General features: G+C 47.7%; 1 protein-coding gene across 4 annotated transcripts in view; it reads right to left on the minus strand.

Annotated features, from left to right (window-relative positions):
• Positions 1-16,760, minus strand: part of WWC3 (WWC family member 3) — a 109,609-nt gene that overhangs the window by 16,649 nt on the left and 76,200 nt on the right. For all 4 annotated transcript variants that reach the window (XM_061408178.1, XM_061408176.1, XM_061408177.1 and 1 more), the window contains 6 exons: positions 10,500-10,742; positions 9,424-9,513; positions 8,075-8,640; positions 2,138-2,258; positions 1,300-1,374; positions 416-502 (listed from right to left, as the gene is read on the minus strand). In XM_061408178.1, coding sequence (XP_061264162.1) covers positions 416-502; positions 1,300-1,374; positions 2,138-2,258; positions 8,075-8,640; positions 9,424-9,513; positions 10,500-10,742 — 1,182 coding nt within the window. The remainder of the gene's footprint in view (positions 1-415; positions 503-1,299; positions 1,375-2,137; positions 2,259-8,074; positions 8,641-9,423; positions 9,514-10,499; positions 10,743-16,760) is intronic.

Consider the following 16,760-nt stretch of genomic DNA (forward strand, 5'->3'; position numbering starts at 1 on the left):
TAAGTGGGACTCCCCCTCCCACCGTTCAAGCACCCATCTTCCTGCTGGGGACAACTCGAATTCCCTTCTCCCAGTTCAGGCACCTCATCTGGTCTCAAGAGACAAGTGTGGCCATGTCACCACCAAGCCTTGTGACCAGGAGAGACATCTTAAGCTCAAAGGCTACCAATGAAGGGCACACAGCCCTTTCTCATCATGGCCACACACATAACCAGACTGGCTCCATGAATGCCACCTGCTTCCAATAGTAAACCAGCCTCTTCTTAAAACTTAAAATCTTTTATATTTCAGGCAGATATGCCCTGGCGTCTTATTCTGAATTCAGGTTCTAAAACAGTCTTTTCCCCTGCCCAAACGGCCAAGAAGCACAGGTTAGCCAGCGGTGTGGTGTGGAGGAGGGCCTGGGAAAGCTTACATTTTGCAGTCTTCCTTTACCATCAGCCCAGCAAAGTTCTTCAGTTGGAGTACGTTCACAAGGAGACACTCATTGGCCCTGTCAAGCCTGGAAAATAAAACACGAGTTCACAGACTGCAAACTCCCTGAGGTGGACAAATCCTTCTGGTGCAACTACCACAGTGGCCCTCACCGCACTCCGAGGAGACCGGTGTGAAGTCTGAGGACATTTCTTACTGTCACACCAAGTGTATGTGTGTGGGGGGGTGGCGGCTACTGGATCTTGCTGCCACTGAACACTCCAGAGTGCACAGGATGGGCCCCAACCAAGAACAACCCAGCTCCAAGGTCATGAGCGCCGACACTGAGAAACACTCGACTAGGATGACAAGAGTGAGCAAAAGAAAGCTGCTGGGATGTGAACATCCTGCCTTACTCCTCTGAGAACTGCTGGTTATCGCCTCGACAGAAACTGTAACCCGGGGACTTTCCTGGTGGTCCAGTGGCTAAGACTCCATGCTCTCAGTGCAGGAGGCCAGAGTTTGATCCCTGGCCAGGGAACTAGATTCCACATGCTGCAACCAAGAATTTGCATGCCACAACTAAAGAACCTGCATCCACAATGAAGACCTGTTACAGTCAAATAAGTAAATAATTTTTTTTTAAAAAAAAGAAAGAAACTGTAACTAGAATCTCAAACGTTTTGCATTGCAAAGCACCCAGCTCCCCGGGCTACACAGGGTGACAGTCCCCAGCTGTGACTTGGTGTCGGGGGACAGCAATGGAGCTGCTTACTCAGGTCCCTTTATCCCTCTAGGCCTGTGGGCGGAGCTCTGAGTTGGTGGGCGGGCCCCAATCTACCCATCATCTTCACGATCCACAGGGAAAGAGTCTTCTGTACTCACAGAAATCCAACATGGATCTGGGGCCCCTCGTTACTGCAAGCATCTCCACGAACAGGCTCGTCAGCATCCTCACTCCTGAACACAATCAGAAAAGGAACCATTACTCCAAGGGGACGTGGTTACTGTGGGCTCAGCAGAAACTCCTGCTAGGAGTGCTTCTTAGTGAGAGGGGCTTTATTAAGTGGGGACTGAAATAAATGCTCTACAGTGAATGAAAGGACACAGCAGGTCCCCAGGATCCATGATGCCATCGCCCAGGGTGCCTGCCGACCAGGTGGTATTTCTGAAAAAATAACTGCATACCTCTGAAGACCACATGTGATGTTTAGGACAAAGTTCAAAAACACGTCCTTTAAAATGCTACACAATAAATGAGATGCATACAGATACCCGAGGCGAAATAAATGACATCAAAGGTCTCAAACAAAATAAAGCCCAGAATTGTTCTGCCCTTGCAAAGTAATTCCTTGAGCTGAGGAAAGTGGGAGGGATGGCGAGGCATGGACATTCATTTCAAGTAAACATCCTTTCTAGAAAAAAGCAGGTGTCTCTCACACACTGATTCTCCTTTTCCAGCTCTACTGGGCTTGTGCCTTTCACTGCCCCCCGCCCAGGGCTGGAGAGAGAGCAGTCGTCCTAGAAACAGGGAGCCAGGCCAGTCCCCAGACACCACCCAGGAGCAGAGGGGTTTCCTGGGAATGCTAAGAGCCCTCTCCTGGGTGGAGAGAAAGTAGAAGAGCTGCACCCCACAGACACACACAGTGTCAAGCCAGACACGTATGGGCAGGGCTGTCTTTCGGGAAGTCAGCCCAGGGAGGGGAGAAGGTCAGCTTCTAACCTTTTGTTGGGAGGTTCAAACACGCCGCTGTCGCTGGCCAGGGAGTAATCAGACAGGCAGGTGGACATGCGGCACGGTCTGTGCTCCAGCCTCTGGGCGCTGTCTTCTCGAAGGGTCACTACTGTAAGCAAGAGACGTGGCAGGGCTCAGGAGATGACGGTGCAGGAAGCCAGGTCACAGCACAGACAAAGCACAAAGCAGCAGAGACAGGCCAGCGTGCGCACAGATGTGTGCTTAACCACACTCTGCTCGAGAACCTTCTGATAATGAAAACTGGAAGATACGGGCTTCCGGCTACTTCTTTAAAAGCTCTTTAAATGACCATAAATCTCCTTTCACCTCCTTAATGAGCACACAGGACAGAAGGTGGTGGGAAGGCCCTGGGCACGGTGGCACTCTGAGAGAGTGTCAGGGAGAGAGATCACTCAGGCATGAAGGATAGCGAGTTCTCTGAGAGCTGGGAGGGTCAGTGTTTCCTCTTTGATGCTGCCTGATAGTCTCCATGCTTCATACAAGAAATGTGGACTACACTGCCTCACAATCGCAAAACAGAATTAAAAAAAAAAAAATCATCAAAATCATCCCTAAAAAAACGTAGTGACTTTCAAGTCAGAGGATATACAGATGCAACCCAGACTTGGCCTTTGTCAATGTCTCCGTGGCCCCTTTTTCTGACTGCAGCATCCTCCTCAGCAGTCCTGGGGACAGACTGGCTTCCAGAAGGGTCTCCTGGGATTAGACAGTCTCATCACTGAGCAGCTTTACTTTTGTCTCAGACCTACTTTAACCAAGAGCCACTGACATTCTCCCCTTAACCATTTCATTTCATCAAGTCCTTCTGCTCCTTCCCTCACAGCACCAAGTGCCCTCTGCTGAATGTGACAATGGACACAGGAGCCTCCACGCTTTCAAGAGAGGCACACGTGGTTAGAACACAGGATTAAACCATGAAGCCCCAACTGAGCCTCACTCTGGCATCATGATGCCTCTTGTTAGTCACGCAGGTCCCTCTGGTCTCTCTACTTTGCTTCAGGCATCTAAGCTCTAGAAATTGAAAATTTAGATATCTGCGCATCCCTAAGTTTAGGGAATTTCTCAACAAAATTTCTCACAAAATTTCTCTCATTGCGATGAAAATGTACGAAGAGAGAAATGAAATGAAAGGTTTAATCCTCAGTGATCTCAAGCTTAGTGCATTCCCTCAGTCCACCAATGACCAACTCTCTTTTCAACCAAATTATTAATTCACAGAACAATTAAACCCAAACACATTCAGTGGGGTGCAAAACAGATGGGGGTGTCTGTGGCTTTGGTCTCACGATGTTAACTGCAGACAAAAGCAGACAAAAGCTGATCTTCCAAAGGCATGCAACACGCATCTTAGGGGCCACCAGCTCCGCCTCAGTCAGAGGCAAAAACTGACTCAGTCCCAGGGTGGCTGGAGGTATCGACTCACACATCATAGATCACCAATCCCAAGTCCAGCTCTGTTCATCATCCCTGCCCCATGGAAGAAACCAAAGCCCCCAGGTCTGAACTGCAGATGGAAGCCCTCAGGTTGCTGCATGGAACCCCAGAAAACACAACTGCTCACCACTTCCATTCCCAGTTCTGTCACTTGGCCTTACACATCTTTAAGGAAGTAACACCATGCAACAATCCAGTCAAATTCCAGGCAACCTGGTAACGTGACTCTGACAAAATTTCTCTCATTGCAATGAAGATGGATGAAGAGAGAAAGGAAATGAAAGGCTTAATCCTCAGTGATCGAAAGCTTAGTGCATTCATGGAGCAACCGGATGCAGGAGTTGACAGAAGAAGGAAGTACAGTCATCTGTCGCCCTGAGTGAGAAAAAAGCACATGGCAGACCCCACACTACATACCCCAACCGTCTGCTCTCGGGCTTCAAGGCAACAATGGGACAGTGGGGAGCAGCCAATGAAGTAAGGAATAAACAGTCTTCTTCACATTGATTTTTAAAGCCCCTGAACTTTTCATCATGAAACGCAGACTGACAGACACTGAGACCTAAGGACAACAATACCATTTGACAAAAAGTAGGAAAGTATAAGGCAAATCACACTATGGGCAAAGCTGCCAGTTGACACACTAAAATCATGGAAGGATTAAAGTCTAGGGGGAAAGGAGAGGAGGAAAAAATACTTCAAGCTTTTCAGAAAGTTCTTACACCACTTTCATAGCCAGATGAATACCACTGAAATGACAATAATAAGAGTAACTGTTGAGCTACTTTAAAGGACAACTATGAGCTATGTCCTTCCTGACCATGCCTTGACCATCCTAAATACATTGATTCACTGAACAAAGATGTGACACAGCCTGACCAGCAAGGCAAAGGCAAGTCCAAGGTCACTTACAGTGAACGTTTCTGTCGAGCCGCATGAAAAAAGAGATAAAAAAGTAGAAAGTGAAAGCACTGTAGAAGTTAAGCCAACAATTTTAAACAGGATAAAGAATGTAATAAAAACATCAATAAACAGATGAATAAAGTAAAAATATTTATGGATTTACATTAGCAAATACCAGTGGGAATGAAAATAGGAATGGATTTCAAAATCATGACGCATCTGACTTTTAAAATCTGGGGAAGATAAAACTGTAGTAAACATGTAAAAACTGCTGAAGATGACCATTTATTTTCCCCCTCCCCTGTCCCACTTTTGGTCTCCTCACACTGATTTAAATCACAATGGGTGATTATGAATTTTGTGTAACTAAAATTTTATCTTGCTAAAGGTTGCTTGAGTCAAACTTAAAACACGTAGTGTTACTAGACTGGAGACCACAGGGAACTACGTGACCTCGGGCATCATAAATGAGGGGCGGGGTTAACATAATGAGTACTGAAATCTTCACCAACTTTATGAAGCTGCGATGACTCTAGGCTTGGGCATTCCCAAAGATCAAGGGAGGCCAGGAGTTATCCATTGTCCATGCCTCAAGCTGCTTACCCAACCCAGCCCTCATGGAGCACCCAACAGGACCCATTCATGTAGACAAATACTTCTAGTTTGTAAGTGGTATTTGTAATTTGAGTGTGTGCTAAATTGCTTCAGTCGTGTCTGGCTGTGTGTGACCCTATGGACTGTAGCCTGCTGTCCATGGGATTCTCCAGGCAAGAAAACTGGAGTGGGTTGCCATGCCCTCCTCCAGGAGATCTTCCTGACCCAGGGATTGAACCCATGTCTCTAATCTCCTGCATTGGCAGGTGGGGTCTTTACCACTAGTGCCACCTATAAAGTGCTTATAATTTAATTAATTTGTAATCTGAGTAATTCTACTCAGTGTCAGATACGAATACACCACCAGATGGCAGTATCTGACCATGCCAGAAGCAAAGCCCTCAATCTAAGAATTGTGAAGCGTCATAACATCCATCACAAAGTGGAAAAGAAAAGGAAGTCAGGATCAGAAATTAAGTCGGCTCTTCTCTTTCCCACCCCATCTTTATCCTGGACCGAAAGGGGTGTTTGGCCTTGTGTGGACTTTCTGCATACACAGACTGACACTCTTGTATTTCAACCTTTAAAGAAACGTTGGTATGGGTGTGTGGGTTTGTACTCAGTCGTGTCCAACTCTTTGGACACATGCAAACCCCATGGACTGCATTCCATCAGCCTCATCTGTCCATGGAATTATCCAGTCAAGAATACTGGAGGGGGTTGCCATTTCCTATTCCAGGGATCTTCCCAACCCAGGGATCACTGTGCCGCCGGAAGTGGGCGGGGAACACAGAAAAGTAAGCTCAAGCAACAGATGCACAATTCAGTCCTTATTTTGTATTTTCTTTTTTGAATCACAGGAATAAACATGGAATACTGAACCTGTGATTATAATGAAGACCAAAGTGAATAAAGTTCCTCTGGACATGTGAATTATAGAAACTACGTATATGGGGATATGAAAGGCGTGTTTGCAAACACAGAGGGGAAGACACTGAAATAAGAGATGCCAAAAAGCTCCAGGACTGCCTAAGAATATACTGGATCTCTGCTTAAACACATAGATGTTACAAGAAACTATATATACATATCAGTCCTGAATATTCATTGGAAGGACTGATGCTGAAGCTGAAGCTCCAATACTTTGGCCACCTGATTTGGAGAACTGACTCATCTGAAAAGATCCCGATGCAGGGAAATATTGAAGGTGGGAGGAGAAGGGGATGACAAAGGATGAGATGGTTGGATGGCATCACCGACTCAATGGACGTGAGTTTGAGCAGGCTCTGGGAGATGGTGATGGACAGGGACAGGGAAGCCTGTCGTGCTGCAGTCTACAGGGTTGCAAAGAGTCGGACATGACTGGGCGGCTGAACTGAACTGAACTGAATAACCAGCACTGCTGTTGTTTAGTCGCTAAGTCGTGTCCAACTCTTTTGTGACCCCATAGAGTGCAGTCTGGCAGGTTCCTCTGTCCATGGGATTTCCCAGGCAAGAATACTGGAATGGGTGGCTATTTCCTCTTCCAGGGGATCTTCCCGACCCAGGGATTGAACCCATGTCTCCTGCTTGGAAGGCAGATTGTTTACCACTGAGCTACCAGGGAAGCCCAATAACCAACTTGGTTATACATAAAGAAGAACTGATGGGTAACAGAATGGTGGTGAGTGGAAGAGTCCACAAAGATCACCTCGTTTAAGGGCAAGGAAGGTGGAGACTGAGCCCCTTTCAAAGATGCACTCGAGGTTACACAGCTAATGAGTCAACAGGACAGGGACAGGGGCTGGGTCTAAGCTGCTAGTTTGAAGCCATTTCCACTACCTTGGGTTTGTACTCACGTTTTCTCCCTCTCCTTTGCTACTAAAACACTTAACAGTACGGAACCAGGGTTTCTCAGTCTTGGTACTACAGACACCTTGGCTGAATCATTCTTTGTAGTGGGGACCATGCTATGGGCTGAAGGATGTTGAGCAGTGCTGCTGGTCTCCACCCACCAGAGGGCAGTAGTACCACCACCACCCCCTACCCCACAACCAGCCCCTCAGCTTCGACAACTGAAAATGTCTTGAGACATAGCCAAGTACCTCTAGGGGGCAAAAACAGCCCTGGTTGAGATGCACTGTGCTCCACAAATTATCTACTGTTTGCCTGAATGGAATGTCTGAAAACAGTTTGGCCGTGCAGATGGAAGTGAATTAAATGGGTGGCAGTTTTTTATCTTCTCCAAAAGTGAAGTGGGTTCAAATCACTGGAGGTTGGCTCACAAAAGCTCCATCAGCCAGAATACCCTCTGAAACAGCAGACTGGTTTTCCACGTGGGCTACATGTTGACAAGCTGAACTGACAGCAACTAGACAGATGAAATTCTCAGGGCTACATGTTTCTTGATCTGAACAGTATCAGAGAAATCGATTTGGTAGCAAGGACTGATGCTCACAGGTATGCCTTTTCACTTCCCCCATGATAGACAAGTACAAGAACAAAGGATAAAGAGTGAAGTCACAGGGCCAAAGGAAGATTTCTGGGGGGCCAGAGCCCGACAGCCCCCCTCGTGCTGGTCAGAGGCAGGCACGCACAGAAATGCCCCATCTGGGCACACTCCCTGGGAACTTCACTATGGCCCAAGTACTTCTTTATCAGGCTCCCACTGTGGAGGAACAGGTGGTTCTTATCTTTATTTATAACAACTAACATTCTGAAAACTAGCAGAATACCGGGAAAGACTATGACAGTCTTTCCATGGAAACTTATCAGTTTCAAGGACCAGGGACAAGACAAAAGCAAAAGCACGCAAGCAGAGTGGGCGTGCGAGCTTCCTCATCTGTCATCGAGGACATTCCATCAAGGGTCCTACTAAGCTGAGCGCCCCTGAGGCCACAGCAAAACAGCTGGCCTCCCTGCACACGGCTTCCTCAATGAGCTTGGATCCTTGCCTCCCAGCCCGGGGCACCCATGGGACTCATTAGTAGGTACCTGCAGCTGTGGGAGCAGTGGCCACTTGGGGTCCTCTCTCATGAGATCCTTCCCCGTCCCCGGGGCACCCATGCGGCGGCAGGGCCGCAGCGCCCGCCAGGTCTTCGTCCCCTAGGGCGGCGGCCTGAGCCCTCAGCCTGTCCAGGGTGCCCAGGCCTGCCACCTCGAAGCCATCACCAAGCTGGGCCAGGGGCGAGTCTCGCGAGGCCGGGAGGAAGGGCGTGTCCAGGGGTGAGCTGGGAGGGGACAGCGAGGATAGGGAGGACCGCGAAGAGAGGGAGGCCAGCGACTGCGGGGTGTCCAGGGAGTGCCTCGGCTTGTGCAGGCCCGGGGGCCCCGCGGTGTCCGCCAGGCCCACATCCCGGCCCAGGGAGTCGAAGGGCACGAGGTCAAAGCGCAGGAGCGGGCCGCCCTCGGTGTCAGGCTTGTCGTACTGTGGGAGCCCGTAGATGTCGGTGAAACTGACGGAGCTCAGCGAGCCGCGGCTGGAGGCCAGGGAGCCGCGGCTGGAGGCCAGGGAGCCGCGGCTGCTCCCCGAGGACATGGTCAGGGTGCTGGCAGACAGGCTGAAAAGAGAAGAGCAGCCTGGAGCCCATGGCTGGAGCCCTCTAGACCCCATCCGAGGCCAGCCTCCGGGAAACTCCAGGAGTAAAACCCTGCCTTGTGCTCATCAACCCCACCTGTGAGCTGTTTAAGACACCCACTCCCCACCCTTGAGTTCATGACTATTTCCTTTGTTTCTGTGTGTGTCAGTAGAGAACACAGGTTAACATCTAGGACTCTTGCCTGAGTTTAAGTTCCAGCTCAAACTCAGACTAGCTGAAGGTCTTTTTTGGTCAAGGGCTTTTTGACCTTTCTGAGTCACCCACTTTCTTGGGTGGGGAGTGCTGTGATGAGAACAGTTCCCACCTCAAGACACTCTTAGAAGGGGAACTGAGAAAATAATACACAGAAAGCCCTTGACACTATGCTTTCCAATACAGTTGAGTACCTGAACTCCAGAACTATTACTGAGCATCCACATCTTAAAGATATTGTTCCTTAAAGAAATAAAAATGTATGTGTGCATATATGTACATGAATATATACACTTTCTGATGCTGTTAGCTACAAAATCCTTGGGCAAATCTGAGTTCAGATTCGTTATTCGGAAGTCCCACTTGGTGATCTCCTCAGAGTCCTTGGATCATACATGATATGAGCAGCTCCTCAAAAAATATCACGTATCCACTTTTCTGTCCTGTGTTTATAACCACTTCATGTTCTTAGTTCTGGGAGAGAAAACCAAGCTAAAGGGCATTGTGAAGCTCATGACCACATCATTACAAGATGATAATCAAGTTACTCACCTTTGTAACTGGGACTGGAGATAGGATGTGAGGCGGGTGGCTTCTTCCAGCTGCATCAGGAGACAGTTTCTTTTTTCCTGAAGCAGAATCCTGTAAGTACGAAAACAGTCCACTGGTGGATTTCAAAAATAGCAAGTATATTTTCCTAACAAGAAATGCAATGATTAATCCCCCCGAACTGACTGAGGTTTGAATGACTAAATTCTAAAAAGCACATCCAGGTCATAAACACCAAGATAACAGAGATGTGTGTTGTTTTCCTCGAAAATGTACCACCAGCCCCCTGAACAGCGCCTGATACACTGGGTGGGTAGGCAGATAGATAGATGGGTGAGTGGATGGATGGACGGACAGATGGATGGATGAGTGGATAGATGGGTGGATAGAGGGATGGATAAATCAATGGGTGGGTAGCTGCATGGACTGATGGATATGGGGGTGGGAGGATGGACAGGCTGATAGACAGACGGATGAGTGAACAGCAGTTTGGATGGACAACAACAGACAAGAAGATGGGCATAAAGATGGGAGGGTGGGTGTGGGCGGATGAACAGATAGATGGAGAATAGACTAGAAGATGGATACAAATGCCCAGCATGCCGTAATCTATTGCAATTCCCTGGAACAAATCAGAGTCCCTCATTTTTAAGCCCTCTTCCAGGCAAAACCATATGAAATTCTAACATCTACAGAATTCAAAGATCAAGCCCAAAATAAAAAAGCCACTGCCCAAGTGTGGGAGGTAGTTTTCTCTCTAATTTTTCCTATGGGGTGGGTAAGGACAATGTCCTGAAAATACAGGGGCGGGGCACCTGGCACCTGCAGTGGGAGCAGGCAGGGTCTAAGTCATGGGTTCCCCGGTCTTCTTCCCTCCTCCATCCCCTTCTCGACCATCTCCAACTTGTGAACAGGGACCAGGAGTCTTGGAGCCCTGAGCAGAGCTGGCACCCCTGGAGGACGGGCAGATACATGCTCCATCCACCTTCCACCAGGCAGTAGCTGCTGGAGCAATCAGTGACCACATGCAGCCGTGCAATCTGGCTTTGCCAGCCGCTCCTCCGGCGCTACCTGCCCACCTTTCGGTGGCGCCCTGCATGGACGTCGCCCGGGCACGCTGGATCTCCTCTTCCAGGCGCCGCCGCTCCTCCTCCAGTCTCACCACGTCCTCTGCCGGCCGCCTCTGCTGGATGATGAGCTGTAGCTCTTGAAGCAGGGCCTCCTTCTCCTTGACGAGCTGCAGCCGGTCCCTGTCGGCCTCAGCCAGGCCCGGCCACGACTCGCTCTCCAGCTGGGCCAGCTGCTGCTGGATGTTCGAGACTCTGCAGAAGATGGACACGGGAAGATCCACGAACTTGATGAAACACACGCACATTTACACAGTCTCTGCACCATGCAGATTCTAGAAACTCACTCTAACCAATAGCGGAATGACTGCACTGAGTCAACCTAACATGGCACAAATAAGGGATCTGGAAGTGAGGTGGAATGAACCCGATGTGGAAGCCCTTTGCATCATCTGCCCTGGCCTACGAGATTTGGGATGACAGTAAGGATGTTTGTTGCAGGGCTTCCCAGGTGGCTCAGTGGTAAAGAATCACCTGCCATTGCGGGAGACCTGGGTTTGATCCCTGGATTGGGAAGATTCCCTGGAGGAGTGCATGGCAACCCGCTCCAGTATTTTTGCCTGAAGAGTCTCATGGACAGAGGAGCCTGGCGGGCTACAGTCCATGGGGTCCACAGAGTTGGACACGACTGAAGCCAACTGAGCACACACGCATATTTGTTCCAAAGAAGACCCTGATTCACCCACATGCCTAGCGTTGCTTCCTATGTGTGCTGTTTTGGAACGAGACAGAGCCAGCTCATTTCTCTCAGCACCCCCTTCCTCATCAGTAGCTAAACACCATGCTAGATGCACAAGAGATGCTTCCGGCCGCCTGCCTTCTCTGTGCGCCTAGCTGCGGAGCCCGCCTTGAGAAAACCCAGAAGAGAATCACACCCCTCATGGGATCCTCAAGAGTGCCGGAGGCCTTGACCATGCAGGACATTCAAAATGCCTGGCAGAGAGCAGGTACTCAGCCAAAGCTAAACGCGTGAAATGGAGAATGAATATGCCAGCAAGTATATGAAAGAATGGCAGTCAAGTCGCAGTGAGCCTGGATGTGGTGCAGGGTAACCCTTAAGCTGCAGAAATACAGCTCTCGTCACCCCCACCCAGTGCACCCAAATGGCCCACAGGCCCACTGGGCAGACAGACTAGTGTCCTGAGGTTGTGCTGAAGGCAGGGGAAGTGAAAGAGACGTGGCTCGTGTTTTTAGAGCATCCTTAAAAGCAGGAGCACGATGTTTTAAGCCCTTTACGTTTATATGTGGCTCAAGATGAGGGTGGCTTCTGGGCAGAAAGAAGGATTTGCAGACCTGACCAGAAGCCAGCCCTGTGCTGGACAGAGATTGACACATGGGCCCAAAACTAAATCCAATGACGTCTCTGAGGTCACAGAGAGCTGTGAGGGCAGCTAAGTGGCAGGTGCACTCAGTCCTCTAGCCTCAAGACAGTGGTTCTCAAAGTGGGGTCCCTGAGTCAGCCTCAGTATCACCTGGGAGCTCGTTACAAATGCAAATTTCAGGTCCCACCCCAGATCTGCTGAACACCATGCTCTGCAGATGGAGTGGGGCAACCTGGGTTTTGACAAGCCCTCCTAGGTGCTTCTTGCCAAAGTGTGACACCCGCTGCTTTTCAGGCACCCCAGCCTGGTCTGGAGAATGCAAACTGTCCTTGGAGCTCTTAGGGCTTCCATCAGGCAGGGATAGGATGATCCTCACTAAAATGAGAAAGGCAAGAGTGCTTTTGAGACTGTCCCATTTGGTACTCAGGACACATATCATAAATCGAAGCTGGTGTCTTCGCTGGGTCCAGACTTCAGAATCCATCTCAACACTGTGCTTCCTCGCAGATACTGACAGTCAACTGGCACTGGCCCATGTGTTAAGGTCTGTGGGATATCCTTGTACCAGTCTGAGCTGCTCATGAACTAGACGTGAGCATGAGACTAGTCAATCTGACAAAAGGATTGGCCAAGGAGCCTTCTTCAAGTGAAGAAGCTGAAGCTCCAACACTTTGGCTACCTGATGCGAAAAGCCAACTCATTGGAAAAGACCCTGATGCTGGGAAAGATTGAGGGCAGGAGGAAAAGGGGACCACAGACAGAGGGTGAGATGGTTGGATGGGGTCATTGATTCAATGGATGTGAGTTTGAGCAAGCTCCAGGAGATGGTGAAGGACAGGGAAGCCTGGCATGCTACAGTCCATGGGGTCACAAAGAGTCAGACATGGCTGAGCAACAACAACAACCTTCTTCAAGCACCAAACCAATTAGAAAATCCACAGTCATGAAAAGAAAAGAGTATACAAGTTATAGTTTAAATGCGCACATTTTACTCAAGCCCAGTTCCCCAAGAAGGTAAAGAAAATAGCTGAATGTCAGTAGGTTTATTAGGCAAATTCTTTTCTAACATAAGACCAATTTCCTGCAAATGTGTTGGAAAATGGTGCCAAACCATGTCACTGAAAAAACTAATGACAGATGCAGCTCAAAAGGGTTAGGAATCCAACTGCGCTTAAGCATCTACCTCTCTCTAATTAGTGTAATTAAAATTTATGGCAGTCATATAACTGAAGTCCAAGGAAGCACTCCAAGCAGACCCATAAATTAGCACCAAATCAGACATTAGACCCAGCGAAATTTTTGGAACATTCTACTGTAGATCAAGCCAAGTCAAAGGTAAGGAATAAATATAAAAGAGATGTACAAAGAGCAAATCCATTGGGTCCTCATAATTTTTCATTTCAATGTACACAGGAAAGCCTATTTGAGCCCAAGTAAAGTTATCAGTATTACCTGGTCATATATAATAATAATTCTCATACTACAAGCACACATATTTTAAAAAGCACTCCTTTTGAGTTTTCTGAAGTTAACATGTGAGGAGATCAAGATTCCATTTGCATTGGCCAGCTCCAGGTTAGCCACCACTGCACGGGGATTCAAGTTGCTGAGGGTGAGTGGAGATCCAATCCTAGATAATCCTGCTTTTTCCAGGAAAATCTCAAGTGACTCAGTCGTGTCCAACTCTTTGCAGCCCCATGGACTGTAGTCCACCAGACTCCTCTGTCCATGGGATTCTCCAGGCAAGAATACTGGAGTGGGTTGCCATTTCCTTCTCCAGGGGATCTTCCCAACACAGGGATAGAATCCATGTCTCCTGCATTGCAGGCAGATTCTTTACCATCTGAGCCACCAGGGAAGCCCCCAGGTAATATCCACTATCAGAACAAAGGAAAAACTGAATTACGAGAAGAAAGAGAGGCAAAGGGCAGATTTCCAAAGGTCTGTCCACTGTGAGTATAAAAGAAATAGTACAGTGACCAGAATTAAACAGTGTACTGTAACTTTCCAGAGCTTGCAAGAAAAAGCTGTATGGACATATGGTGAGGGGTGACTTCAGTAGCAGAAACAATTTGGGTGAAGCTGACTTAATGTAACCCACCTGGAAAGGTTGTTTGGGCTGTACTGAGCACTAGATGAGCACACCGTGCTTAAGAACGAGGTTTATTGCCTTTTTTTTTTTAATAATTAAATTTCATAGCACTGCAAATCACTGCAGAGCTCCCTATGAATCTAGAGGAATACTGGCATATATTGTGTGTGTTAGTCGCTCAGTTGTGTTTGACTCTTTGCAACCCCATGGACTGTAGCCCACCAGGCTCCTCTGTCTATGGAATTCTCCAAGCAAGAATACTGGAGTGGGTTGCCATTCCCTTCTCCAGGGGATATTCCTGAACCAGGAATCAAACGCAGGTTTCCTGCATTGCAGGCAGATTTTTTATTGTCTGAGCCACAAGGGAAGCTGACTGGAATAGACTAAAAAGTGTAATTTCGTTGTCTAGATCCATAATCTGGAGTTAAGACATTTGGGGGTCTGCTCTTAGCCAGGCTGAAAGAAGCATGTATCTGTCTGTGTGTGCCAGGAAACAAGAATGCTAGAAGAATTCCTTCTTGTACATTTCTTGTACAAGTGGTGTCTTGAATATTTGCCGCAGAAGAGGCAGGATGGCTTTACCTTTAAAACAATAAGCCTTGTGTACCGTGCTGCTGGCCCGGAGAAGAGCATCTGCAAGGCGGACCCTTCCTGTGTTAGGATTAATGGATCCAAGAGACCTACCTCAGGCTAAATAACAAATGTACAGTTCTGATGTCCCTTCTATATCCACACCCAGTAGCTGATATGCAGTGCGGAATTGGAACCCCACTCTTGCAAGCACCATCATTCCAAATTCCAGAAATAAAGGGAAAACCATTTCCAGAAAGGCTATTTTCTACCATATTTTCTCAGTGAAATGAAATATAAGGAAACAAAGCGAGGTCACGATTAAAATTTGCAAAAAAAGAAACTTTTCCAAGTCCTTTTTTTTTTTTTTTGGCTGCACTGTGTGGCTTGTGGGATCTTAATTCCCCAATCAGGGATTGAACACGGGACCATGGCAGTGAGAGCACATAATCCTAACTACTGGACTGCCAGGGAACTGCCCAAGTTCATTTTCAAAGAGAATCAAGATCAGTTTAAAACTGGTGAGGGTTTGTTTTTTCCTTGAGAATCAGCTGAGTTTACTGATTTTTATTTTTGATAGGTAATCCCTTTTATAGCCTATATATATCCTCTCACAAACGCCTTTTAAAGGCTTTAAGACACACGTCCCTGTGCACAGAATAGTCAAGAAATGAAAGCAAGTCCTCAGTCAAGCATTCCGGTCTCATGTTTATCGTATGATTTCTAAATTTCACCCCCTGAACAGGCCTAATGTAGACAGAAGTCAAATATGAATCATTTTTCCCTTACTATTTTTGCCCAAACACCTTTACTGTTACAACCCAGGCACCATTAAACCATGAATGGAAACCTGCATTTATGTGGCAGAAACTGCTCGGACCCTTACGATTCATGTGGAAATCTTAAATATGACTTGCATTTTTCAAAGAAGAAAATGCGCTTTTAATATTGCACAGTTTTGAGGCATATTCTACATATTCAGAGTAATCCCCAGTTCTTTGAATTTATACCTCAACTCTGGGACCTATGATATAATTTTGCACGTTCCTAAAATACTGCCACTTTCTGGAACAGAAATGGAACTCCAGGCCAGCCACAGCCCTGACTCAGGGTGAGGGGACATGATGGACCCAATGCCACGTTCTAGGACACGGTGCCAGGTTAGAGTCTTGTGCCTTCAGATGTCAATTGTAGCTATAGACTTGATGCTTCTTATGTTTTCTCTCTTTAGTTTTCTTTCTGCAAATATCTATTTAAATGGAAATCAAAAGTCCACCACAGTCTCATCTGAGATCTGAGTCATATGGACAGTGAAATCACTTTACCTCAATGAACTAAATATTGGTCAACTAGTGTCCATTCAGCTCGACTCTTTATACTGGAAACTCAGGGAGTCTGAATCTAGACCGTGTGGCATAAGAAGGGCCTATGTTCCCTGGTGGGCTCGTGGTTGGGAATCTGCCTGTGAAGGCAGCGGTCACGAGTTTCATCCCTGGTCCAGGAAGGTCCCACACGCTGTGGAGCAACTAAGGCTGTGTGCTACAACTACTGAGCCCATGTACCTAGAGCCCGTGCTCTGCAACAGGAGAAGCCGCCAGGAGAAGCCATGCATCACAACAAAGAGTAGCCCCGTTTGCCACAACTAGAGAAAAAGTCCATGCAGCAACGAAGACCCAGCTCAGCCAAAAATAAATAATCTTTTAAAAATTTATTAAAAAAAAGATGGGCCTGCAAACACCCCAACACCCCTCCCTGCCCTCACATCTTATCCCCTCTGAACAAACAGAGCTTCAGAATGACTTCTTTAAATGGAAAGCAGATGGTCTCCAGGTTTCTTTCTCTTGGCCTGTTTCCTTTGTCTCTCACGGCCATGCCCTATTCCCAAACCCAGATACACGGTCACTGGAGAACTGAAGGGAAAATCCAAGGGACTGATCGAATTCAGCTGGAATCCTAACGCTCCATCAGCAACGGCACAGGACACGTCCTGGCAGCAAACACTGAGACGCGGAGACACAGGCCGGGCCGAATGTTTTGTTCCTATCAGGACGGCAAGTGTTTCTATGGAAACAGCTACAGTTTGTGCACAGTTCTGGAACAAGCACTCTTAGGTTAAAAATAAGGAGCCATCTGCGTCATCAGGATTGCTTCAAGAAGACTTGTTCCTCCAAACTGGCTTTGAAAAATTCTCTCAAGTTTTTAACCAATAGTGTGAAAATATTCCTATTG

Source organism: Bos javanicus, chromosome X (assembly GCF_032452875.1).
Source record: "Bos javanicus breed banteng chromosome X, ARS-OSU_banteng_1.0, whole genome shotgun sequence".
NCBI lineage: Eukaryota > Metazoa > Chordata > Mammalia > Artiodactyla > Bovidae > Bos > Bos javanicus.